General features: G+C 59.4%; 1 protein-coding gene across 1 annotated transcript; it reads right to left on the bottom strand.

The window, feature by feature from the left end:
* Positions 1–2360: 2360 nt before the first annotated feature.
* LOC119089791 (uncharacterized) lies at positions 2361–25375 on the bottom strand. The gene is made up of 7 exons (XM_037212607.1): positions 25284–25375; positions 7070–7242; positions 5339–5427; positions 3671–3809; positions 2877–3028; positions 2466–2627; positions 2361–2390 (listed from the first exon to the last, which is right to left on the bottom strand). Exons 1-7 carry the CDS (start codon positions 25352–25354, stop codon positions 2361–2363), a joined length of 816 nt encoding a protein of 271 aa, XP_037068502.1. The 5' UTR covers positions 25355–25375.
* Between the last annotated feature and the right edge of the window lie 1251 nt (positions 25376–26626).

Below are 26626 nucleotides of genomic sequence, written 5' to 3'. Positions count from 1 at the left end.
CTGGCCGGACGCCGAGCCCCGGCGGGGGCCGGCGGCGGCCGGCGAGGCGGACACCTTCCTTAGCGAGCGGCGCCGGGACTCGAGAGTCGCGCCCGGCGGCGGCGCCCGTGGTCGGGCCAGGTGGTGTCCGCGTGTGACGGCCGCTGCGGCGGACCACCCGCTCCTGCTGGCCGGGCGGGGCGGGGCGCCGTGCTGCCCTCTGCCGATGCTCGCAAAGTCGGAGTCGGTGGCGGCGGCGGCCGGACCGGTACCTGCGCCGGGTACCGGCGCGGGCGGCCACAGGCGCGCGTGTCGCGGCCGTGGTCCGCGACCGCCGGACTTCGTGACCGTGACGACCAAGTGTTGGGTAGCTCAAGCGCACGCGGTCGGGAGACGCGGGTCAGACTTGTGTATCGGCGCAGTGATATGACGTGTTCGTATATCCATAGTACTGTGATGCCGTGTCAGCATACTCCCGTGCCGCCGACCCAGCTCGTACGTGTCAGATCTGGGTATTTTAGCTACGCGTGTAGTACCTAAGTTTTCACTCTACTGTGCATTTTATCACGCAGGTATCCGCTCCACGTGTGCCCGTATTGTATCGACCTGTTTTGTGGTAGAAATTCATATAGTATTGACGCATTATTTAAGGTCTCCTCGTCAATCATTTAAATGGAATACACGCATAATGTGCCCAGCACAGATGTGTTTCGTAATCATAGTCGTGAGGATGAAATTTTACCGCGGATGCATTGCTGGCACGATGAATTGAAGGCATGCTCCATATTTGCTTGGGGTTTTGAACTGAAATGGTCATGTTGAAGACCTTTTGATGCAGCTCACGGCCATGCCCTTTTTAAGGCCCGAAGCTCTTTGGTTCTCGAGATTCAAAGGCCGCAAGGATGTGGGAGAGTAATTTGGGGAGCATTTGAAAGTCACCTTGACATTTACGGCGTCCTAATGGCATTCAAATCCTGCCGTCTCATTAGCCATGCGGTGATCAAGGCCAATGCAAATATAATGGCCAAGGTACTGACCTAGCGTTGGCAAGCACAAATTCCAATTAAAGCGGCCGTCAATTGGCTCTCATTCAATGTTGTGCAGGGTACGATGACGTACCTAGCAGCATATTTACTAAACAGAAGTTGTTTTGTCTACTGTAGAGCGGTATTTTGTACTTAAAAGTGCACCAACAGCTATAAATGAGCGCGTTTCATCATATTTGATGCTTATTTCACTATCTTCAGATGTGAAACATTCCCTTCCACCAGCCCTCCGGTTGCGTAGATGGAACTGTTCACAGAGGGTTTTCACCTCAGCGCCACCTACCGGGTAGTTCCGCCTCAGACCGCTGGTGGTGTCGCGTGTGTCTTCTGTGTGGTGTTGCGCTGCTTCTCTGAGCAGGCTGGAGATTGAGACTAGCCATATGTATCGCTGCGCATGACCGGATGTGGACGGAAACGTGGGCTGATAGTTGATGAACGTACACTAGCGTCGGCAAAAACAGCAAAAAGGTCACCCAGTTACACCCGGCAATTGTAGGGAATATTTTAACTGGTGTAGCTCTGAAAACTGACGGACAGCATAACGGCCTCAAACAACATTTCTAAATAAATAAGTGTATTTTACGACATGTCCATGCGCATAAAAAACAAAACTGCTAGACAGTGGGCAGTGCTCATCAAGCAAACACCGCCTAACATCACCACCGCGTTCACACTTCTCTCGCACACAGAATGCTTGTCAACAGCCAAACCAGGAGACGCCAGGTCGCAGAGGCCCCACGTCTCCGCTGTCATGCCCGTACGCCCTCCCCTCCCTCTTAGTTAGCCGCAGCCATCGCCAGGTACTTTCTAGGGATGTGTGGCCCTCAGGGCCGGCAGGCGTACATCACGCCGTGGTCATTGCATGGACCGCGACCCTGCGGACCCCGACGCGGCCCCGGACGCGCCATTGTACTTTGGTAGTTATCATTGCTGCCCGCCAGGTGGCCGCGACACGCGGCACCCGGCCGCCACTCTGGTAACTCTCACGTTTGGGGCATCAGCCCCGGCTGCCGGTGGGCACTGCAGACCCGCCGGGCTCACGGCGCCTCGGAAGCCCTCGGAAGCCCCTGGAGAAGGTAAGTGGTGAACAGCCGGCGCGGACCGGCCGCAATGCCCTGGCCTCCGAAGCCAGCGTGCGCGCAACGTGGGAGTTACCTCGTAAAGTGACTAGCCTTAGCGTGAACTCCAGCGCCGTCGCCACCGCACAGAAACCGACCACAAAGCATAGAAAAATACGCGGCGAGCGGGGCCGACGCCCAAGCGGCTCGCTCGCGCCGCTGCGCCAGCCCGTCCTTGAGCGCCACGATCCGCGCGCACCAAGCTGCCTCGCGCGCATCACATGGTGTCCTCCATGGTGATGAACTTCTGCACGGCCGGCGGCACGCCGAGCCGACCCACGCCCTCGCCGATGCCGCCGCCCGCCTGCAGGCTCCGACGCACCGCCTCGCAGCTCAAGTGGCGCAGCTCTGCCGGCTGGCTCCAAAAGCGGCGCATACGCGACTTGAGCTCCAGGAACACGGGTCCCAACAGCCGGAAGTGCTGGCCCTGGCTCACCATGGCGCCCAGCACGTGCGCCTGCATCTCGGCCGGCCGGCGCGCCATCTGGCGGCAGAGCAGCGCCAGCGTGACGTCACAGTCCTCGAGGCGGCGCCGCTGGACGACGCCGCGCAGCAGCGCGCAGAAGGCCGACGCGCGCCGCACGCGCACCTGCGCGCCCTCGTTCAGCAGGAGACGCGTGAGCGGCGCGGCCGCGTCCAGCCGCTGCGCGCTGTACATCAGCAGCGTGCTGTCGCGCTGGTTGACGGCGTTGACGTCGGCACCGGCGCGCACGAGCCGGGCAGCCAGGCGCGCCGCCAGCGCCGCGTGCCCGTTGGCGACGAACGAGCGCAGGTAGAGCAGCGGCGTGTCGCCATCCTGGTCAGCGACGTCCAGCCGGCTGCCGGCCGCCAGCAGCGTGGAGCAGGCCTCCTCCAGCACCGGTCGGCTCGGGCAGCGGCTCTGGTCTGCGGGACGGGGGGAGGCTGGTGACGAGGTCCCGCGAGCAACGGTTGGCGATAACGGCGGGCCGGTGGCGTCCGCACACCGACGCAGGCGTACACACCGGACAGTCGGAGTTGTTGTGAATAGTACAGCCCGAATTACGATTTAATGCGCCCCCTTCACGAGTTGCATGCCTGTCCAAAAGAGGCTGAAAAACAGGACAGTACGGGGTTCAAACGCTGACAGCGATTAACTGCAAGATTAAAACGCTGACCGGGTTGTGCGAGTTCGTAGGATCTTATTTGATACGGGAAGGCAACCGCGCAAGAAGACTATTACAGCATAGCAGCTTACACCATCGCGTGTCAGAAGCTTCTTCTTCTATAGAGACTTATATGGGCGAGATCTTTGTTTAAAGAACGTTGTGCTCAAAGCTTCTTAGAATGATCCTTGGAAGAGCATAGTAAAGGATGTTCTTCCTACCCCTTCCCAGTGAAGACAGCTTAAGGCCGATGACTCTCGGTTCGCAAGAGCTTTTCTGCACAACTCGGCCAAGTTTTGAAGACTTCATTTCAACGCCATGAACGACCGTGCTTTGCAACATCGGCTAATGCATTCCCAGACACATAAAGGCGCCCGCGGTCCACAGAGTAGGCACCACTTACAGAGGAGGAGAACATGCAGCGGAGTTTGTCCCGAGCCATTCTGGACGTTGACAAGTTGCGGATGTCTCCGACAGATGTCTCTGATGGCCTGTCGCGGGTCGACCGTGGCACAAGCGCGGTGCAATGACGTCACAGAGTCCTGGAAGCAAGACTGCCACGTCAATACGCTGAGCCGTTTGCTATCCCAACGAGCCGGACACCTACGCCTATGACCAGTGACAGCTCAACAAAATGCGTGACGTGCCTTTCGAATTTATTCCTCATTTAAATAAAGCGCTCGGGAACATCGGAAACAAAACACGATTTAGATTATCATACATCCGAGATGCTTGGACTGTTCAAGTCCTGCGGCAACCGCCTTGTAACAAAAAGTAACGACTGAAAAGTGCCCTCCAGGCATTCCAGCTAAATGGGCCCAACCATAACCAAGTTTGCAAACTTTGAGGGCTGTTCCGTGGCACATGTTCAAGTTTTCGAAAGTTAGTACAGGAATACACGGATTTATGTAATGCGAAGCGGGCCATTGCCAGTCCAGCTCTGCGCGCGGTCTGCTCAGTCTGCTCCGGGCAAACTAGTTTAGTATAGGAACACCCGGATGTACGGCGCATGAGCCTTCACTACGCATCAAGAAATACAAATGAATTATGGGAATTTAGCAACATTCATAGGTTTTCGATTGAAAATGCATTTCACTGAAGACAATCGATCGGCTACGTTGTGCAAACATGTCCCTCGCGTCAAAACGGCGGTCACATCGTCAGAGGTGCCTTTCCGCGGCAATACGCGGGTCATTTCTCGTGCACAGATATGCGGCGTGCGTCATAACGCGAACGCTCTTTTCAGAATCAAAGGCGTTCGCGTCACAGTGTCTACTCCCTCCCACAGATTTCCGGTCCCTGATCGAAGTTATCACAGACTTGTGATGAGAACTGCTGAGATATCGTACTGCCACCATCAAATGTGTGATAGTGTTGATGACGTCATGCCTCCATTTCAGTGCCCTATTGCGTCCACAGTTATGCCAGCGACCCCAACCAACATCACCCAGGGGTCTAATGCCCGGCGAATTGCGCTAGATGGCTCAGTATAACCCTGACGACGAGGCCCTCGAGCAGGAACGCCGCCGTGGCTCATCGCTACGGTTAGACCTGGGTGGAGCTCCGGCCGCGGCTCCCCGCTTAGGTCATAGCCCGGAGCGGCTCCCCGGTAAGGTCACAGCCCGGGCTCCGGATGCGGCTCCCCGCTAAAGTCACGGCCCGGGCAGGAGCTCCGGCCGCGGATCTCTGCTAAGGTCACAGCCCGGGCTCCGGCAGCGGATCCCTGCTAGGGTCACAGCCCGGAGCGGCTCTCCGCTAAGGTCACAGCGCGGGCTCCGGCTGCGGATCCCTGCTAAGGCCACGGCCCGGGCTCCGGCCGCGGATCCCTACTAAGGTCACAGCCCGGAGCGGCTCCCCGCTAAGGTCACAGCCCGGGCTCCGGCTGCGGATCCCTGCTAAGGTCACAGCCCGGGCTCCGGCTGCGGATCCCTGCTAAGGTCACGACCCCGGGCTCCGGCCGGATCCTGCTAAAGCCCGGCTCGGCCGTGGCTCCCGACTCGGTCCGCCCGGCGGGCATGACGTGTCCACCGACCCCGTCACGCGACCGTGCCAGTCCCGGTCAGAGCCTCACCTCAATGTACACGCAGGTGGTGGGCTTGTGCAGCACAGTACTGTAGCCGAGGAAGAGCGCCAGCGGCGGCTCCAGCGACGCCTCAGGGCCTGCAATGGCGCGGACGTCAGCCACGGCCGCCCAGACGGCCGCCAAAGGCCGCGGCTGGCGGGCCATGTCACAAAGCCTGCATGTCTGGAGCAGCGGCGGCCACTGATCGTGACGCGACGGCGAGTTATCGCAGGACAGCGGCGAAGGTGTAGTGACTGCAGCGTGCGTGACAGCCGATAGCCGTCACTGGTGATTCAAATTATAGGAGCGCTGACGTCAGGCATCCTTTTGTGCCCGGCCAGTGCGGGTCAAGATGGACAGTCGTCATTAACAGACATGGCCGCGAGTGACAACCATGCACGATCGAGGGAAAGGCGCGCAGTTTCAGCTGCACACCGTCCTGCCACTACTGACAGCACCATGTATGGCAGATATTGTCTCCCTGGCGGGTCAGACCCACGCGCACCACAGACACCAACATCGCGCAGGCAGCAGTTTCCGCAGAGATCTCAGGTCCGCCGTCGCAGGTTCCACCAGACATCCCAGGTCCGACGGCATAGGTTCCGCCAGACACCTTAGATACGACGTCACAGTTTCCGCCAGACATCCCAGGTCCGACGTCACGGGTTCCGCCAGACATCACCGGTCAGACACCGCGGCCGCCGCGGACGCCAGGGCCGCCACCTCACGTGTCTCGTCTTCAACTCAAGAGTTCAGCAGCACGGACCGTTCCGAGAAACGCCGAGGCGGGCGCCGTCTTTCAATTAGTCGATATTGAAGCGGCTCCCGGCTGAGCTCCACCATGAGAAATCCTCTTCCAAGAGGAGCGGGGCCGGCGCGGCTCCCACATAAGGCCGCCGGATTCGCGGGGACCGCCGAGGACCGTGCCGAGGACCGCGCCGAGGACCGCCCTGCCGCGGGGGGCGCCGCACGCCGCTCGCCCGGGCCCAATGTGACATTTTGCACGGCATGATGGCGTGCCAGAAGAGCGACGGCTATTCTCGGGTGCATGTCAAACGATCGGCCCGGGAACGAGCAACCCCGGCTGGGGCTCGGGTCGACGGGGAGCTGGGTCACACGCGACTCATTTGCAGCCGTCGATGTCTAGTAGTTTCGTTTCGCGATGGACGTTAAGCGTTAACACCTGTCATGAATTGTGTTTTCGCACAGCAGTAAATATTGCGAGGCAATGACTGGAAAAGCCCCGTGCGAATTGTGCGGTTTACGGGGGTGAACTGCCAAGTGCAACTTTTTGCGAGGAAATCCTAGTATCCATGTCCCACGTCCAGATTCGCCGAACCCAGGCCGGCCGGCCTGAATGCCCGCAAACCCACGCAGCACGAATGACCTTTGAGCTGAGCAGCCCACCGACCACGCCCACGGTTACACACCGGAAGATAAAGGCTCTGGGCACATGGCCGTCGTCCCAGCTCCTGGAACTAAGACACCGCGGGCTGAGCTCTCCGAAGACGGATTCGGCATCTCTCCGTCCTGGCGGCCTCTAAAACGCCGGGAAGAGAAGGTCCGAGTCCGCTGGGTTTACATGATCAACAATCCGGAGCCAACGCCAGAACACGTCAGCTTAGCGGGCTGATTTAAAGGCGCCGGTGCCTCTTTGAGCCGCGCTGTGCCGCCTTCAAGCGGCGAGGAGTGCTCGCAAGCCTAGCGTGTGCCGGCCTCGGTGCGGGCGGGGTAGCTCACCTTTCCTGTTGAGCGGCGGCGCCTCCAGCTGGCGCTGGAGCGAGCTCTTCCGGTGCCGACACTCGCCGAGGAAGCAGGCGGCCGGCAGCAGCGCGGCATCGCCACCGCCGCCACCGTCACCGCCGCCGCCCTCCGGCTCCGGCCGCTCCAGCATCGAGCAGAGCAGCTCCTCCCTGCGGAGAGACGTGAGGACGTGAGAACGTGAGCATGGAGAGGACGTTCCTCCCTGAGAAAGGTCAGCACGCAGGCGTCTCACACGCTAGGCACAGCAGCACGCTGAGGCACAGGGACGCGTCGAAGCGCACCACCTCCCCGCCGTACGTCGCTCGGGCAGAGCGGGGCACTTTCCCGCAGCCCTAGAGACTTAGCGTCGGTCGCGCCCGCAGCGAGCCTGCTCCGCCCCCGGCCGCCGCTCCGCCGTCGACGCGGCGTGGGAACGGGCGGGGGGGGGGGGGGGGGCGTGACGGCGGCGGGCGGCACGTGCGTCCGCGGCTGACAGACGTCAGCCGGGGAGCAGGCCGGATGCCCGGACCCTAATCCGCCCGTCGGGCACCGTTAGCGTCGCCCGGAGGGCCGCCACCCGGGACGAACCGTCTGCCCCCCCCCCCCCCCATCACCTCTCCCCCGTCCACCCACCCGAGTGGTGGGAGCGAGCCGCCACGCTCACGGCCCCGTCGGCGGGCGATAATGGCGGCCACCTGGCCAATTAAAACCGGCTCATCGCCCATGACCGGCCGCAAGTGGCACAGGAAGTCATTACACGCGAAAGGCATGCATAACTCAGCTTTTTGCTCACTCGCATAGTAAACACGACCTTGAAGACATTTAAATGGAGATGCACGCGGTAGCTGGTGGCTTGACGAGCAAAAAACGCTCGGAACAACGCCCGCAAGCCCGCATTAAAGCTCGTTTGTGACGCCTGGACAAATGACGAAATCAGGGCCATTCGGCCTGCGGCGCACACTCGGAAGAGGGGAACGTCCCCAGACCGCCGACTGTCCGGTTCCCTATATTTGCAGCCGCTTCCTGGTCCGCTATTGATTGGCGGAGACGGGTGCGGCTTTCTCATAATGGGATGGGGAGCGCGCGTCAAGGTTAGCCGGCCGCCCCTGCCGCCGCGCCGGCCGGGGGCGCCGAGCACGTGACTTCCACGCGCCGGCGCGAACAAAGGCAGCGCCTGGGTCGGGCCCGGTCGCGCGCCAAATTGCACGGGGAGCCGCAGCAGCGCGCAGGGGAGGACGAAGGGGTGGGGGCTTTAAACTGGGCCGGTCGTTGAACCCGGCCCTGGGGTGGGGGATTTTTTTTGTTAAGTCAATACGGAAGAGAGCTGGGGAGGGCGCGGAAGGTCGGGCAGAATTCGCGGCGAGCCCGGGCGCGTGTTTTTTTTGCTCGCTGGCGGTGGGGTGGACCAAGCAGGACTCGATGTCGCGGCGCCGGCGGCGAGGTCTGCTGGCACAGAGGTATGCACGCATGGAAAATGCAGCATTTCGTGTCGAATTGGCTAAGCTGTTAGCTGGAAACTGTGCGGTGACCTTCAGGTCGGGGCAACGTCGCAGCATTCTTTTAAAAATGAAAGACCAAGGAATCGACCCATCTAATTAGTTGTGGCACGGGCCGCGATTAATGGCCAGAGAACTCCTGAACCCTCTCCGACAATGCAGACCGCTTTTCCAATTGCAAACAACGTCAGTCAGGGTCAGCTGTATGCTGGGGAAGTGCAAATAGCGCTCATGACTCAGGACCATGCTTACGCGGCACATCTGCGCAGCGAAGGTGCCTGCCGGTGTATGAATTGTATCTCGGGAACCCGTCACCAAAACATTGCCTTCCTCGAACACTCAAAGCAATATCCTGTGAAGTCTTGTCTAGGCCCACCTCATCCAGTTCGGTGAACCGGACCTGATTTCGCCCCTATACTGCCGCTGCCGCACGGCAGACGCACGCGCTGCCGTCGCCTTGGATCCGGCTCGGGCATGCCGTATGCGCACTGATCTCACGTTACCACGAGGTCGCGGCCTGGGCACCAGACCCTCTGTAATGGCGCCCGTCGGCTGAAACGGATCGCCGGGCACCGCGTCCGACGGCAGACGGGGCGCAAACGCCACTCCGTATGGTCGCAGGTGGACGGACGGGGCGCACACGCCACTCCGTGTGGTCGCAGATGGACAGACGGGGACGCACACGTCACTCCGTGTGGTCGCAAGCGGGCAGACGGGCCGCACACGCCGCTCCGTGTGGTCGCAGGTGGACAGACGGGGCGCACACGCCGCTCCGTGTGGTTGCAGGCGGACAGACGGGGCGCACACGCCACTCCGTGTGGTCGCATGTGGACAGGCGGGGCGCACACGCCACTCCGTGTGGTCGCATATGGATAGACCACAGACAGGGCGCACACGCCATTAACTTTGGTCGGGACACCAGAGGGCGCTTCACGAGAAGTGCCGAATTCAGTTCTAGATAATAATGGTCATTACATATAAAAAGTCAATCAAGGTGAGTGCAGGGTGCAAACATGATTTCACTGTATATTCACGTTTCGCCGCAACACCTTCAGGTATGCTGCTAAAACAATGACAGGGTCCTGGTATTTGGTTAGTATCGTGGATTTCTTTTTTTGCGAACAGGTTAAGTGGAATTACAGGACAGCGTCTTACAATGCCAAACCTCTCCGCTAAAAATCGGACACGGTAAGGTCTTGGCAACAAGCTGTGTTGACACGATGTGCGAAGTGGTTTCATGCATTGAACCGAGCTAAGCTCTGAATATTTTTTGGCGGTGCCAGCGTGGAGACAATGCAGAGCACTCCAAGGCCACATGCGGTCATGCGGCTTTAAGCGAGGCTGCGTATACCTCCACATAATCTGGATGACTGTGTTGTGAAAAGGTGTCAACTCATGCTGCCCGAGAACCTATGAGCGTGCAAATCCCCTCATACTTCCCGGGATGTGCAGACCACACGTGCTTCGGACACTTTGGCACGTGCACGTATCATCGCAACCTGGTTATTCCGTCCAGTCACTCATGTCCAATACGCTGAGCAAGCGTTCAAACAAACACCAACCGCACTGAATACCAATTGCCCTTCTGAGCTCAGACTAGTACCCCAGCCATCCTGTATGCGATATCTGCAATAGAACAATACATGAACCGTCGACCCGTCGACTAATCTGCAGAGCGGTGGACAGGATGCCTTTCGCAATATCGAACCGAACAACAATCACGGACCGTTCGAAGCGCGTAGCGCTTGACACATTCCTAAGTTGGTCAGGCCGACGGCGGGAGCGGAGTAATGCGAAGACTGACCGCCAACCAAACTACGGAGTGTACGTCATGCACTACGTATCTGGCCAGCCCCGAGGTCGCCTCCTGCAGGCTCCGCCGTCTCGGCGCGTGCCGAGAGGGACGAGGGCGCGGCCCGTGACGCGCCGCCCGATTGATTCATTCACGGCGGCACGTCGATTGTACGCGATAACAGGATCATCAAACAACAACCCCAGTCCCGCCGTTGTACAGATGCACGGAGCTTTGTTGCCACGCTCAAACGCGTGACGTTTCGGATTCATCCCGGCACGCCCCAACGTCTAATGTTTATCTTTAGCCCACCATGGAGAGGCAACTACGCTATGTGTTACATGTTACATGTTACATGAATGTGACATGTAACTTAACCCCCCGGCACTCAGTCTCCCGCGAGCTACGACGCCGGCACTCCCGCGAGCCGCGACGGTAGATGGGGGTTGGTACAACCACCCGCCAACCCCAAGCCCAGCGCGATCCGACCGGCAAACCAGCACCCAGCAGCAACAAACCAGCAAAACAGCGCGACAAAGATAAAATGTGAATAAATTTAAACCATTCGCGCACACGATCCGGCACAGTTTGGAGGAGACGTCCAACAGCGAAGTTTTAACGACCCAGATGCCTTTAGGATGTTATCTTCCACGTAGGATCCCACCGCTCCCGTACATGTTATTTTCCACGTAGGATCCCATCGCTCCTTTATATGTTATTTTCCACGTAGAATCCCACCGCTCCTTAACATATTATTTTCCATGTAGGATCGGGTCACAAGAGATCAGACTTCGTCCCCGCGTTACCAAGATGGCTTCACCGATGTACTAGAAATAAAGCTAAAAAACAGCGTGGCACCATTCGCGTCCCAAGAGGATTGAGCGTCCATCCGAACAAAATGTCCCCCAATGATATTGGACTCAAGATCTTTCTGTGTGACAATGACGTTGATATATTGTGAACGGTTACTTTGCAATACTTTGAACGCTTTTGAAGCATTGGTCTTGACGTGACCCTGAAGTTGGATGACATTCACATCAAATCGGACAGATCCCAGACACTCTGATTCATGATCGAGCGGACGCTAAAGTTGAGTTGACACCATTTTTAATATCCGACCCGGCGCGACCTTCACAATGAACGACGCCACAGGCACTGGCCACACGCACGATCATCCACAGAACACCTTCAGAATCATCGGACGAGAATACATCGTGCACGCAGAGCTCAGAAAACGTCACAGAACGACAGTTTTCCACGTTTTCGCAGCGCAAAACTTTGAGAATAATGTTATAAGTCGGTGATCTGGCATGGTAGGAGGCTGAAACTTGCCAAACTGGTGCTAAGAACGTTTGAAACTTACGCTAATCCAAAATTAATCATGATGTGCTTAACAGTTCGGAAATATATATTCAAAGAACGGAACAGAGCTGTGCGAGCCCACGCGCCAGTGAAGGGTTATTACCTAACTACCGTGAAACTACGAATTAACGTGCGACAATTACCTCTTGTGACGAGGCAAACGTGCTTGCCATCAATTCCTGGCTAAGCTGTGCTTGTCACACCCATCCTCGCCCCAGCACCATGCCCCAACGACGACACTAACCGAGCGCATGCGGAACCTGCAGAGCGCATGGTGGGTTGCGCACCGTCGTGCGCAGCTCCGGTGCCCAGTGCGCCACTTCCGGGCGGCTCTGGAGCTCGCCCGTCACGCGGCAGCAGCCACTGGCCGGTGCAGGCGCTACCGGCCCGCACGGCGCGGTCTCGGGAGAGGCGGCGCCGCTGCCCATGGCAAAGGTTCAACGACCCGTCGCGTCGAACCCGCCGAACCAGCCGAGGCTTTCTCGCGAGGTGGCAACGCGCCGCGCTCGGCCGACTTTCGGCTGTCGCCGGCCTTGGCCCATATCGAGTTCATGCACCTCGCCCCCCTGCCCCCCCCCCCCCCCGGCTCCTGGCGTGCACACTTGCACATCCCGGCGGCAAAAAATGGCGCCAGCCGCCGGTCGGACCGGCGGGCGCCGCCTGGCGCGCATTGCAACACCGACGGGGCCATTGACTCCGATTGGAGGCGCACTTGTCAACTGAGCTCGCGCGCGCGGTCATGACAGCGGGGCGCGGGCCGGGCGCGGGCCGGGCGAGGAGGGGCGGGGAGGGGCGGGGCGGGCAATAACGGCAGCACAGCCCCCGCGCGCTCGGCACCACCCCCGGCGTCGCCAGAGTGTCACATGGCGACGTCGGCCTGTGACCCTGAGACCTCGAGAGGTGGAGGAAGAGGGGGTCACTAGGCTCATGGCAGCCTGAGTCAAGGGTGCGGGCGTCATGGATAGATCGATGGCTTCAGCATGGGCTGGCAGCTTATCCTGTGGTGTTTGCGAACAGTCTTGGATAAAGCTGTACTTGCACACATCGGTGTTTCGTGTGCTTCATGCGCTTAGTTTCATTGGGCTGACGTTTCGCAGGAATGACAGCACAATGAGAACACAACTATCGCTAGGCATAATATAGTTCGCTACAAAGACCGACCTCACTAACCTCGTAAATCACAACTCAACGGACCATTCTGGCGGGAAGATTTGTAACCTGCGACGCAGTGTCATGACAAGGTCGCCCAACCGTTCGTCTAGCTCGCTCGATGTCGTTCCCTAACCGTCAGAAACGAATCACAACGACGCTGCGCCTGGGCCTGCATGCACGCCAGACGTTGGGAAGCCGGCTGTCTGAGCAAAAGCGGCATCAACACTAAACTGCACAGATGGTCAATGACCCAGTCAAATATTTACGTGGTTGGAGGTTAATTATGTACGGGCCGAATTCTACTGATAGGATATATTTAGCACACAGACTCAGGTGCCTAGGCAGACAGTCCTTGATGCCTCTGAGGTGCCTAGAGTCAATTCCCGTCGCTCCAGTTAATCCAAATCAGTAATCAGTTTTTTTTGTCTATTGTCATTGTACGGTCATCCATAAGACCGTCATTGAGGTCACAGTGAGCAACTTTTGGCCCGGGATAACATAGTATGAGCAAACAGAACGCCAAAAACGTCCACAAGGACAAAGATTCATCTCTGCGGGCCAAATGATCCACATTCTTTTGCAACGCAACAGATCGGCTCCGACCAGTCTGAGTAGCATGTGCCCTGGCAACAGAAAAACTTGAGATGCACGAAACATTTATTAACAAACGCATTTGGATCGGACGATCAGGATTGGCCCCTCGATTTATCAGACAAACTGACACGTCAGAGGACGAGCCAGCCGGCATAATTAGGTTGGTCCTTCTCGGCCAGATAGTCTTGTCTCCTGGTCAGGTTTTGTCCACTACTGCACGCCCGCCCATGCGACACACTCCCTGCAATGGGCTCCATGCGACATTCCCCTCGGTGGATTGTTCTCGGAAACAGCGAAACCACGCTCCAAGGAATGTCAGATTCACATGCAAATTTGATCCGGATGAAAGTAATATTGCTGGGAGATAAAGCACCCGAGAGTAAATGACGGCGATAAATAACTACATGCTGACAAAGATACGTGCATCAATCGAGGCGGGTGAGAACCGAAACACAACACGCTTGTCATGAAGTAAGAGACCAAGTTTTTAAGGCGCCATGTCCGGCCTGATGTTATCTATGAAAATTAGAGACTTTGCTGGGAGACGGACTAATTGAAAATGGGCCTCATTCTGCAAAAGTATCTCAATTAAATACTATGGTATCTAGGTTTGCTTCGGCAAAAACTAATTCGATAATATTGCAGCGCATCTGACCTGCAGCAAGGATCGACCGTCCCACTCCCCCAATCTATCAATCAACGCAAACGTGGGGCAACATTGCCAACATTCACCCCCCGGGCCAAAACACGGGTGGCCGCACCGTCGTCCCGCGCCTCGCACGCACTCACTTGAGCGGCGTTCGTCGTCCGGCCGCCAGGCGTGACGGAGCGCGACGCCGCGCGCGCTGACCCAGTAACCGAGTCGGCGGGGTCGTCGACCGGTCAGTGCTCCCCGCGACGAGGCCGACGAGCCGTCACTGCCCGGCCGGGCCGGCAGCCACCTGCCGCCGACGGCCGCGCGCGACGCCAGCGCCGCCCGCGGCCGACGCCCGAACTGCGCCGTCTGCGCCGGAACCGCGGCGGCGGAGGCGGCGCGGCGGACCGGATGGACGGGATCTGTTGACGCCCGCCCGCGCGATCACCGACCTGCCGCACCGTTAGCGCCGCGACGAAGAGCGGCGCGCCGCCGCCGGCTGCGCGCCGCGCCGCGGCCGCGCGCGGTAGGGTTGCCTCGCGGCCGTTCGCTCGCCGTCGCCCGGTGGATGACCCTGGGCTGGAGCGGGCCGGGCCGCCCCCGCCCCGACAGGACGCGGCTGCGACAGCTGCCGCCGCCGCGACGCCACGCATGCGCCTCATGGGAGCCGAACTGGGTCAAACGCGGGACGGTGGCGCGCCGGTCCCACGCGCCAAAACCGGGCCGTGTCGTTGCTCCGCGCGTCGCCGGGCCGCTTCGCGCACGGGCAACGGGAGCCTCGCGCAGATGCCGGCCGCCGCTGCTGTTTCGTGCGGTGACCACTGACCAGTGCTCTGGGCCGCACGAGTCACAGCGGTGGTGTTCGAGCACCGATGCGAGTCTGCTATGAGGTGAACAGGAACGTTGCAGCAGCGTTTCGTCAGTGGCGTACGGAGGGCGTTGACCTAAGAACGACTGCGGCCCTGGACGAGGCGATCGCGATAACGTCACGCAACGACAGATGCACATCGGCAGCGATTGCACCCGCGTAAGCTGACGGGTGAGCGACATTCGTGGTGGATACCAGAAGAAAGCTGGCAGAATCTGCCGTAATTGGGTCAGTTGCAACGGTTTCCGGGAAGAAACTAAATCTAGAAGACGGTAACAGCGGCCTAGTGGGCCGCTGAACGAGGTGCGCGGCGGCTGGCATTCACCGATGCTCGATAAGCAGAGGATCAAATCGATGGCCTCCCACACTGCTGCCTGCTTCACGTATTTCTCACGTCCTAAATTTTATGGACTGGCTCCAGCCACCGGTCCAACTACTTACTACAGACTACAGCGCGGCAGTGCAGGATAGCTGCCGTCAAAGAGAACTTACATGGAAGGGGGGGGGGCGGGGGGCAGCTACCCCCTCCTTAGCTCGAGGGAAAATTCGACATTGACTATGTGCAGGGAAAGAAACGCGGCAGCACTTGACTTCGTCCCCCGCCCCATCTCCACAGAGGTTCCGCCGTTAGTCATTGGCTCAAGAAGCCCAGCCGAGGCTTAACATGCCATCGAGTTTGCGCGTCGTCTATCCAGCCCACCCTGTGCCAGGGACTGAGGGACGTTCTCCCAGCAGACCCCGTCACTTCTAATCAGCCATCGTCCTACAGAAACCCGGGGTCACGGGGTGATGACGCCATCTCAGCGGTCCCGCCGGGCGGCCGCTGTCCTCCGCTGACCCCCGGGTCACGGGGTCACGCCTGCGAGCTAGCGGACGGCCCGCTCCGCCGCGCCCCGAGCCGCGCCGCCGCGAGAGCGCCCGCCACGCGTGACAGAGCCAGAGCCGGGCGACGGCGCCGCGAATCGGAACTGAGCGAACAGGAACGGACGAGGCAGGAAGGACGGCATTCCCCGTTATCTGCAAATGTTGCAAAATTGATTCGCGCAAAATGTGATTGAAATCAGTCTGCAGGCATAATTACTAGGCGTATCTGGACAAATCAGATGCATGAATAAGTCAACTATGCATGGATTATTGAATCAATCATAAGATTCACACGTCAACACGCGGCGGCCACCTCTTCCGGTAGTCATGCTGCAATACAGAGAATGACAGAAATAATAGTCCATGCACCTGGGAATCACATACATAATAATGCATGCCTGTCAATGCCCTGTTCCCAGCTCTGGTGGCCAGCCGGCGTTCACCGTCATACGATCGCTGGTCACCCATCTGCCGCCCGAGAGTCCCGCGTTCGAGGCTGCTGAACGTGACTGAACGCATCGGTCACGCTGGGCACTATCGATCGTTAACATGCTCCATATGCTGATCGCTGTAACCAGCGTCCGGTCTCAAATCTCATGCAAGTCGCATCAGACTGCGCCAGTCATTTCCATACGCTCATGCACCACGACGACCTGCAATGCTTGGCGAGTTTGGCGTTAACCGCTCCGGCTCCATCACACTTCATTGCTGAGCATATGGGCATTCCGGGCCGGCGTATATACAAACGTGTCGAGCTGGCGGGCGTCAGATGTCAGTGACCCGGCGGCAACGGCGAGAGAGTCGGCGCCACGCCAATGACCCGGGCCGATGACCCGTTAGGAGTTCCGTAAAACCAGCCAGGGAGTGACACGCCAGGTCACAAACCCTGTCCGCCCGGCCCAAGCAGGCGACGTGCGGGTCGTAACGGGCCTCGCTTGCCGTGCGCTGCAGTAGCACGCGTCTCGTTCCCATGCGGCACACGCGGTGTCGACGTGCGGCGTCCCATCCGACTACGCTCCGCTACGCACGTTGTCAAGGCCTGATCTCCAACACGCGGAGTCCGTGCCGTCACCGGTTGTCCGCCGCCCCACCCCGTCCGCGGCCGCCGCCCGCCCCGCCGGTCAGCGGCGCGACCGCGCGGCTCGACCCTAGCTGACCCGGCGACCCGGCCGGCGCGGCGGCCCGGTTTCGCGCCGTTTCCGAGGCGCGCGCGCGCGCGCGCGGCGGTAACAGCTGACGGTCGTTGGCTCGGCGGTAACGGGAGGCGCACCGTTACCGAGCGCCGAGTCGGCCCGTAAACAACGGCGGCTGCGTGCGCCACGCGGCGCGCCCGGTACCGGTGACGGCCGAGCGTCCAGCCGCAGCGCACCCTGCTGCTGCATCCGCAGGCCGCCGCCAGCCCCCGAGGAAGGGGCGACGCGGCCGAGTCGAGGGCGAGGCGAAGTGCGCGGCTCTTCTCGACGCAGCGCACGGATCGAAACGCGGGGAGCGAAACGGAGTCGTGGGCGCGGCGCTCTGGAAGCGTACGCGACGACCGCTGCCTCCAGAGATCGCTGGTGTACCCCGTTGACCCGAAGCCGGGTTAACTGTCGCGTCATACGGGAATGAATGGCACGGGATGTGTAGCGTCATGTATGATGCGCCGCCTGAAAGCTTACGCCACAACAAAGAGAATCAGTGGAGGGTGGAGTGAATGACGCCGGCGTCAGCAACAGCCAGGCTGCAAATACCACGTCGTAGCTGGTGCGCGAATCGCCACCAGTGCCAGCTGAGCTCTGAGTGGGATGTAAACGGCTTACTGACTGATATCAGACGCATCGGTATTCGATATCATGTGTCTTATGACGTTTTCAGGATCTCATGATATATGTATCGTCAAGATCGATAGGCCGATATATATATATATATATATATAGACCGATACCAGTCCGACCGAGAGAGAGAGAGAGAGAGAGAGAGAGAGAGAGAGAGAGAGGGAGATGTATATATATATATATATATATATATATATATATATATATATATATATATATATATATATATATGTATACATATATTGCCCAATACTACTGGTAATCCGCGATAGCCTTCCAGATGGTTTTGTTACGCTATCGCGCAAACACCCGAAGGTCATGCAAGGTCACGTTGCCAGCACATCACTCAGAACCACACCTGGAACCAGCAACATTTTACTCGATATTGAGCCAGCGGTCGGGCACCGGCCCAGCATGCCTGGGCGTCCACCCGCGCTCCACATCAGCCGTTGGCGGCCTGACATTACAATCGGTCATTGCCCTCAACGAGTCACATGGCTCGCGTCGCACGTGGCCATGTCTTGCCACGCCACCTCTGCCCCGCAGAGATGAAACGTGCAGTTCACAACGCGCTCACCGGCCACCTCGGACCAGCGCGCTCCGCTGGTATCGGTGCCAACTGAGCAGACATCACAGTCCTAGATGCTATTTCGAGATTTCGGTGAACCGTCCGTTTGCCTCACCGCGTAGCTGTCCTTCAACAAAGTCATGCAGCATGGGAATGACTTTGAGGAGGGCGTTGACGGCCGACAGGACACCAACTTTCTCCAATCTGAGCAACGAAGGGGCCTCATTCGCGGATCCCCCGTTTTCCGCGCAAAAAACGACCACAATGCTATCAGTGCCAAGTTGTTCCACGAACCGGGCGCTTTCCCTTGCGAGCACGCGGGTCAACGACCGACCGGGAGGGGGGGGGGGGGGTGTTGTTCCTGCGGTGCAGACTGACCTTGACGAGGCCGCTTTCCCAGTAACCTAGAGAGCGCAGTTGAAGGCCAGCCGGGCCAACCACGATAGCGTGCCGATCTGGCCTCCCGCCGATCTTACCGAAAGCCGTTCTGCTGGAAACAATCTGCACTGGTCTCGGCGGCACAGCGAACCCGCAGACGGCTTAAGAGGGAGACCTTGGAGGGGCGCGAAGACGCATCCGGCAGGGCGGCTCGCCCACGGCCGACAGCTGCGCCCCGCCGAGCCTGATCGTATCGTCTCGACGGTCGACGTATTACAGAAGCCGGGTCACGCTACTTTGGCTCGAAAGCCGCATTATAAATGACGTCCTCCATGGTGCACCCCGGCGTCCCTTGTCAGTTTTTCCTTGAACGTGACTTAGTGAAAGCAGATCTTGCACGCTGCGTGATTATGACGAAAGATTGTTGGACTGTGTTTGATGAAGCCACGGGCGAACGAAAAGCTATGCTAAAAAATGCGCATTCTGAATCGCAAGCCAATGCATCAAGCTTAAGTCAGCTGAGATGATAATGCTGGACTCGACCGTGATTGCTCCGTGCCTTGCCTTGCGCTGGGACGTCACGAGAGACACCCGACCAACATCGCAGCCCCTGCTCTTCGACAGGCGTTGACGGAACCTTTCACCGTCCCCCGGCGAAAGTTGGCACTGCACTGGCATCACGCCGCCTCGTGGTGAGGAAAACGGCCGGGAGCGACATATACGTTTGAGGACATTTGCGGAGCGCAGAAACATTGGGCCCTGCCCGTCGCGTGGAATGGCTTAGCGACTGCAAGACAAACCGCAGGCAAGTGGACATTCCGCTGACGAGTGGGTGTTCATGGAATTACGGAGCCTTTCGCGGTAGGTACGCGACGAAACCTCGACCTTGCTCATTCCGGCAAGCACGCCAGCTGAACAGAAACAACGGCCAAAAGAACAATCGCACAGAGGATAAAGGATCGGCTCGCGCACGGCGCAGATGCTATCGGTCATTAACTGGAGAAAGTCTGAAATTGGTGAACCTTGCAGAACGCCGAATGTCCGCCTGCAAAAGAGAGCTGCAGGACTGCTTCCCGGCGGGGTGGAACAAGCCGGATACTGTCACACGTTGTAACCTCACCCTTGCCACAATTAGAGGCCGGTAGGTGTGTGTGTGAGTATCGTGCAAGACCCTTGCCAAAAACCGACCTATAATGCTTTCTAAGAATAGCATTGAGATCATTCTTTTCCAACCAGGCTTGTTGCAAAGACTCAGACGCCACCATGCCGTAGAGATATTTTAGTTTACGGGATAATTTGAGCGTACGGTGCAGCGTCACACGGCCGCGCTGTAGCCTGACCCTGCTGGTCAGTTGCCAACAGACCACGACTGGCGAGTGATGTAGGCGCGGTTTCGATGACGCCAACCTGCGCATTACAGATTAGTCAGAAGTCGGGCGCTCCACGAAGTGAACTCCACAGTCCCAGGAGAGACGCTGAGAGAGGCGGAAACGTGCACGGGGAAAACACTCACAGCCGAGGTGACGTCCGCTACACGAACTGAATACGCCCGGTCGATGAGAAGCTGCAGAGGCTCAGTGCTCCACCGGCCGAGGAGTTTCCCACGGACAGGCCGGCTAACTCTCAACTCTGACAAACGGAGTGACTCATCAAGGGGAGGCGGCGGCCAGTCCCCGCCGACGCCGTGCCCCGGTGAGCCGAGGCCCCAGACCGCGCGCTGACCTCGCACGCCACGCTCGCTCCCGGACACGGTCCGAGGGATCTCAGGGGGCCGCTGTGGAGTCTCAGGATGCCGCCGAGGGATCTCAGGAGGCCGTCAAGGATCTCAGGAGGCCGCCGAGGGATCTCAGGAGGCTGCTCGCCGTGCCAACCGATGTTCTCAGCGCGCGACGTTCTCAGCGGGCAGAGTTCGGTCGCCAGTCCGCTCCGGTCAACGCTGCTCCAACGCGGTCCGAGTCGCACCGCCAGCGTTCACTGATCGTGACCAGGCCGCGCTGTATCGACTGCGGCATTGATGCTGTTTGTATGGCATAGGCGCGCCAGAATTTGGTCGCCGGCAGGGATATTAGGCACGTAGTCCATGTAACACGGCCTGCTTAACGTCCTGGCGTATGAGAGCCTGCCGTGGCTGTGCACGGACTCAGCACCTGGCCGGCTCTGCTGCAGTGTGCCACCATCACGGTCGGGCGTCAGTCAGTGCTTCCTAGTCGGTATGGCCGTGGACCGAGCTTGGAAGAATGAGAGGATTTAGTCTGCGCTCAGGTGCCAACGAAGTTCCTCACGCTAATACGGCTGCGACGCACGCGAGGAGGGCGTTCGGCTTATGCGACCAATGACACAACGCAAACGTAAAAAGCCGGAAAGGCCGTTTTTACCGCATAATACCTTCCGGGTCCCGCAGCAGTTCGAGAGCCGCTGCACGATGTCGCAGTCATGCAAGGAAGGGCTCAAACAAGAGCCCAACGATTTCGACTTCCGCAGCATCGCTGTCGCATCAGCTCCAGCTGGCACGACTGCAGATGTTTCCTCGCCTGTGTCGGTCCGCGCGGAGCGAGCCACCGGAAGCTGCCGCTGCCACGTTCGGCCTCGGAAGCGGCGCTGCAGCGGGCGCTGGCTCGCTACAGACCGCGTAGGTGCCGGCTGGCTGCGCCAGCGTGCAGCCCGCCGCGCTCAGAGGCGCAGCCCCGGCTCCGACCGCGCCAGCACCCGCGCACGTCCAGCACGCTGACCGTGGCGGCCCGGCGCCGCCCGCCATCGGGCAGCAGAGCCCGCCGGTGCGAGCCGCCCGGTTCATCGACTCCGGGTGAGATTTGCCACATTTCCTCGTCGCCCCAGAGCGCATCGCGGCGCCGGGCGTTGACTCGGCCGTGCGCACGCGGCGGCGCCACGCGAGGCCGGCCGACCTCGCGCACGCGACCCTGCACGGCGGCGCCGCGATCGCACGGCGGCTACTGCAGGTGCGCTTGACGTGCTTCAGGAAAGGGGTAGGCGCCGCCCCAGTGGTCTCCTCCGTGTCGACACCGGCGGTGCGCCCTATCCCAGCGTGTCGCCCGTGCGGCGTCCAATTTTGGGTCCGTTGTCCGTTTGATTGGTTTTCGTGCATTGTCGGGTTCGCCGTCCGTGCGAAGGATCCGCCATCCGTACGTGAGGTCCAACGGCTGTGTGACGGATCCACCATCGGTGCGTTGGCTTCAACGCCCGCCCGCCTGTCGGGTTCGCCGCCCGGCCGGTCGGCCGACCGGGCGGCGGCGGCGGCGGCGCGGTGCGTTCGCTGGCTAACTGTACACCAGGCTGGCCGGCTGACCCGCGCCGCGGCGGGTTCAACGCCACCCGACGCGGCCGCCGCCGCCGGCGCCGTGCCGTCGGCGCCGTCACCGGCCGCCGCGTGACGCCGTCATGCCGTGTAACGGCGTCACGCGGCCCACGCCGCGGCCTCCAGCTGTCTCGGGACTAGGCACGCGGCCGGCTCTGGCTGCAAACTTCAGCTCCGACTTAAGTCGCTGGTCTGGCTCGCAGCGCTCTGTCCGCCGCTTTCAGGCGGCAACTCCAGCAGCTGGCTAAGTTCGCAGCCTTGCCCGGAGGCGTCGTTTGCATCCCGGCCCCGGACTTCCGGCGAGACTCGGCAGCCGTTGGCAGCGCTACTAGGGTCCACTTTGCCGTCCAACTTCCACGTCCTGCCAGCTTGGTGCGCCAGCGGCGTCCAGGAGGTGGCACCAACGAGCGCTCTGCGCGCGCGCGTTTCCGCTCCGCCGCCCAGCTGACCGGCACGGCGCGCGCTATTTGACACAGTTTTCGCGCCAACTTCCTGGTCGTCACGCCGGGAACGTCAGCCGGGTTCTGGCGGGACGGGGACGCGCACGGACGAGCGGTACACGCCGGGATTCGGGGGGCGGGAGCGGGAAGAAATCGCGCAGCAACAGACGCCGAGTCGGCGACCTCGACAATGTAGCTCCTGCGGGCGGGAGGACGGGGAATGCCCTGCTGCCCGGCCGCCGCGCTCGGGTCGCGGGAAGACCAGATTTTCGCGCTGCTTTCCCCAATTTTCACCGGATGTCGACGTCTTGTCGACGGACAGCCCGCCGCCGCCGTGTGCCGTCCCGGGACCGCTGTGAGTGGCAGGCAGGTGCAGTTTGTGCCCGTCAGATCAGCGTGCGCCTCATAACGACAGCGGCCAGGGGACTGCTGTTTGTAGCAGCCGCGCGCGGCAACTGACCGTGTCTGGGTGGGAAGGGGGGGGGGGGGGAACACCGCATCGAGCGGGTCGCCGGACAAACGGGTCAGCGAGGTGAGCTTAATGCGACAGTTCACCACCTGACTGACTAGGTCAGGTCGCGGACGATGCGCTGGCCGCGATGAGGTTGTTCCCTAGACAAAGGTGCCACTGACCAAACTCGGCAGGTGAGCAGGAGCGGATTATGGCTGGAAGGTGCTTACACGAATCGCCTTTGTGAGCCATCCTGGTAACAAGGGATCTCAGAACGGTGGGCCCTCAGACAGATTAGCCGAGAGTGAACAAAGCAATTTCAGGGGCTTAAGCGACGACCATGGAAGTTCGCATGCACGCAGCGAGAGTGTGGCCACTTCCCTCGCGTCATGATTCACGCCACCCGTGAGTCATGGCATCATCCACCTCACAGATCACGGGGTGGAATGTTTACACAGCTCCGGGCAGTGAGCTCTATACACCGGAGCCCCGAGCTCGCGCGCTCCCGGCCAGATGGCCTTGGGTGTATCGCCGGGGGAGGAAGGGAGGGAGGGGTGAGGGCGCGGACACAGTCCGGAGGCGGCTGACCTGACAGCCCAATATCACCCACTGACATTTCAATACCGGCGTGTGCAGGCGGCCTGCAGCCGTGCAGCCGTTGCCGACACAGCGAACAATGCGGCGAAGCTCCGCCCCGGGCCTCGCGCGAGGCATGTACGCCATGGAGTCGCCAGCCCGCCGTCACACCACCCCGCCGCCCGCAATCGGGGCCTCTGGGGGCGGGGCCGCGGTGTCGCCGACTGCAGCGACCCGCTGAGGGGTCACTGTCTCACAACACACGGCCTAATTAGATAACTGCAGCGGCGGTGATGAGCCGTAGTGGCGACGATGAGTAAGTGACGTCAAACAATAAGGACGGCGCGACGGAGGCGCGACGCCTGCTTCACATAGACGCTGGGCGACTGAACCAGCGCGCGACGGAGTTGGGACGCGGCTTCACGTGAACCCTGGACGACTGAACCAGCGCACGACGGAGGCGCGGCGCGGCTACACGTGGACGCTGGGCGACTGTACCAGCACGCCGCGTGAGCGCCGGGTCGTCAACCTAGTGCCAATTGAAAAAACCAGCCCGTCAGCGTGAGCTGGGAAACGCGCCCGTTATGCGAGCGCGCGGAAAGCGCGTGTACACCGGCGTGACGGCGCTGATCATTAGAACAACCCACCAGTTTCAACGAGTCTCATGTCAACGATGCAATCGAACGGCTCCGGCATATATATATATATATATATATATATATATATATATATATATATATATATGCATAATATTTATATATCTATGTACGCGAGAAATATATACGCGAGAAAGTGTAAATGTGTAACATTGGGAAATGTTAGGAGACCGGCCGCAATTAACAGGCGCTTCCATTTAAGCAGGCAGTCCAAGCGAATTACAACGGCACATCGCTGAGTGTTTCCATGGCCGCGGCGTGGCCCGAGGCCTTCCAGAAACTGCCGCGGAAGCCGACGACCGCCGTCGGCTGATCCCGTGTAGACTTACGAACAGCTTCACGAACACGCATCCTAGTGCAGCCGGGCATCTTATGCGTTACTGGGAACGCCGCCCGGTCTGCAGCATTGTCGGCTCTCTGTGGTAACTTAGGTACATACGGGCCAGCAACAGAACTGTAGGTTCTCTGCAAATGGGGAGTGTGACAGCCGAAAAAAAGTGATGAAATGCGTTAAAGTCGCGACATCTTTCCAAAGTGAATAAAACTCCTCTCGGGAACTTGGCCACCTTCTACTCAAGTCACCAAATTGTCACGCTATTAAGTCACTAAATTGTCACGCAATACATAAGCGCGACAACTGAGTGACTTACAGCTTGTGCCCTGGGAGCTAGATATTGGCTTCGACATGGGCGTCGTGATATGGGGAACCCGGTAGTGATACTGGCAACCGTGATCATGTTTTAACCGAAACCATCAGTGTCGACGACACGCACAAAAGCGGCAATACTATCGTGGTTTGTTATTCGTTGCAGGTTAAAAGCTTGTTTTAGTTTTACAATTTTCTGTCCGCCCTAGAAAAATATGCGGGAAACTTTTTGGTAAGCTCATACCTTTGATCAATATCACCTTGCGCTCTGCGGAAAAGACCCAGTCAAGTCATATTGCCCATTCTGAGCCGCAGGTATGTCCTGGGCAGGGAAAAGCGCCCGCGTCACGTCCTTTTCACGTCGCCGCCGCTCCTAACGCTTCAACACTTTTCGCCAAAGCTCGCTGTGCACGGTTACTAGTGAATCTGCACGTCAGAACGGACCACAATATCCTGTTGCATCATAACGTTCTGTGTATGGTTGGGACTACATACATAACCAGACGACCCCGTCCCTGAACGCAGGCGCCACGGACAGCGGAACGTCGGAGGTCCGCGGCACGTGTCCAGCCGCGCCACTCTTGCCGCCTCCGCGCCGGCGACTCACCTGTCGAGGTAGCCGGGCCCGCCGCTGTCCGGCGCGCGACAGAACACTCTCCGCTTGGTTGGCACTTTCATGTCGGGCGCGCGCGCTCTGTACGTCGGCCGAGCGGCGACTGAAGAGCACGCGACGGGGACGCGGCGGCGCGGCTGCCGCCGGTCGGGTAGGCTGGCCCGCGGATGCCCGGGGCGATAGCCGACTCCGATGGGAGGGCGACGCACTGGGCGCGTGGTGCCAGGCAGCGGCCAGCCGGTGTTTTATGACCGGAAGGCTAGAAGGGGTGCGGTGGGCGGGGGCGGACGGGGGCTCTCCGAGCGAGCCGGGGATGGGAGCTGGGAGCGGGCGACGGGGTTCGCTGTAAGATAAACTTTTATTAGGTGGGGAGTTCGCTGATGAGGATTAACGCACGCGGTGGGCTGTCCCTGTGGGGTACGACCCGTAGGGATTCCGGTCGCTCGTCTTGTCAAAGCGGACGTTGCTGCAAGGAGGCCGGGTGCCCCCTGACGCGTACATTGAAGGAACGAGAAGAAAAAGTTTACAATCGGCGGGCTATTTCATCATCTGGTGGAAAGTTTCGTCACTAGTTTTCTTTCAGGAATTTACCACTTACCGTAGGAAACATTGACGTCATTAGGGCTTTGGGTGCTCTCAGCTGCTTAAGTAATGTTTCATCAGCTGAGTCTCATCCTCGCAGGCGGGGCGGACACCGCCATAAATCGAACTCCATACCTCTTGCTTCCGAAACGTGCAGTTTTATCAACGCACTTCCAGCACTCCAAAGTCGAAACATGATGCAGTCACTTGCAAAGAACTGCAATTACGGCTGTCATTTCGCCAAGGTTTTAGTTAGTCGACTCGAAATGTGACCTGCATTTGTGTAAGCAATGATAGCTGTTGACTATGGTGAGTGCATGCAATGGGGCGGCAGAAAGGGATTTTTCTCCGTTCCACTTGAGATCAGTTCAGAAAGAAAAACGGTCAGTGACACCCATTCAGTATATCCCAAATCCATTCTTATATACAGCAGCGACCACGCGATCTCTTGCATGGCCAAAACTTTCGCTGAATTGTTCCTAACACCCAGTGGACGGAACTTGGAAAGGTCACAACTCCTCTGCATACCCGGAGCTGTGCAGACAGACACCGAAAGCCTTCGCTGAACATGCGTTGGTTTTAGAGCAGCTGCTATGCGTGGGTAGTCGTCTGCAAGCGCTGGCCTGACCAGGTAATTGCTGAGCGTGATACAGTTGCACCGGCCAGCAGCATTCCCCGAGAACCGGCGGCCGCCGGCGCGCCAGAGCCTAATTATGGGGGTGGCCGTACACGCAGCCCTCCGCAGGCCGTCATCA

This window comes from Pollicipes pollicipes, unplaced genomic scaffold (genome assembly GCF_011947565.3).
Source record: "Pollicipes pollicipes isolate AB1234 unplaced genomic scaffold, Ppol_2.1 Scaffold_3087;HRSCAF=3621_pilon_pilon_pilon, whole genome shotgun sequence".
In the NCBI taxonomy this organism is placed as follows: Eukaryota; Metazoa; Arthropoda; class Thecostraca; order Pollicipedomorpha; family Pollicipedidae; genus Pollicipes; species Pollicipes pollicipes.
The sequence above is the reverse complement of the archived record's forward strand: the minus strand, read 5'-3'. Positions and strand labels throughout refer to the sequence as shown.

What these genes read in the sequence shown, in the direction of transcription:
- LOC119089791 (XM_037212607.1), bottom strand. Translation starts at nt 25,354, where the DNA reads ATGAAAGTGCCAACCAAGCGGAGAGTGTTCTGTCGCGCGCCGGACAGC. An exon ending in GGGCCCGGCTACCTCGACAG is followed by an intron (nt 7,243 to 25,283) that starts GTGAGTCGCCGG and finishes GTCTCTCCGCAG; the next exon opens with GGAGGAGCTGCTCTGCTCGA. An exon ending in GCCACTTGAGCTGCGAGGCG is followed by an intron (nt 2,391 to 2,465) that starts GTGCGTCGGAGC and finishes CCGGCCGTGCAG; the next exon opens with AAGTTCATCACCATGGAGGA.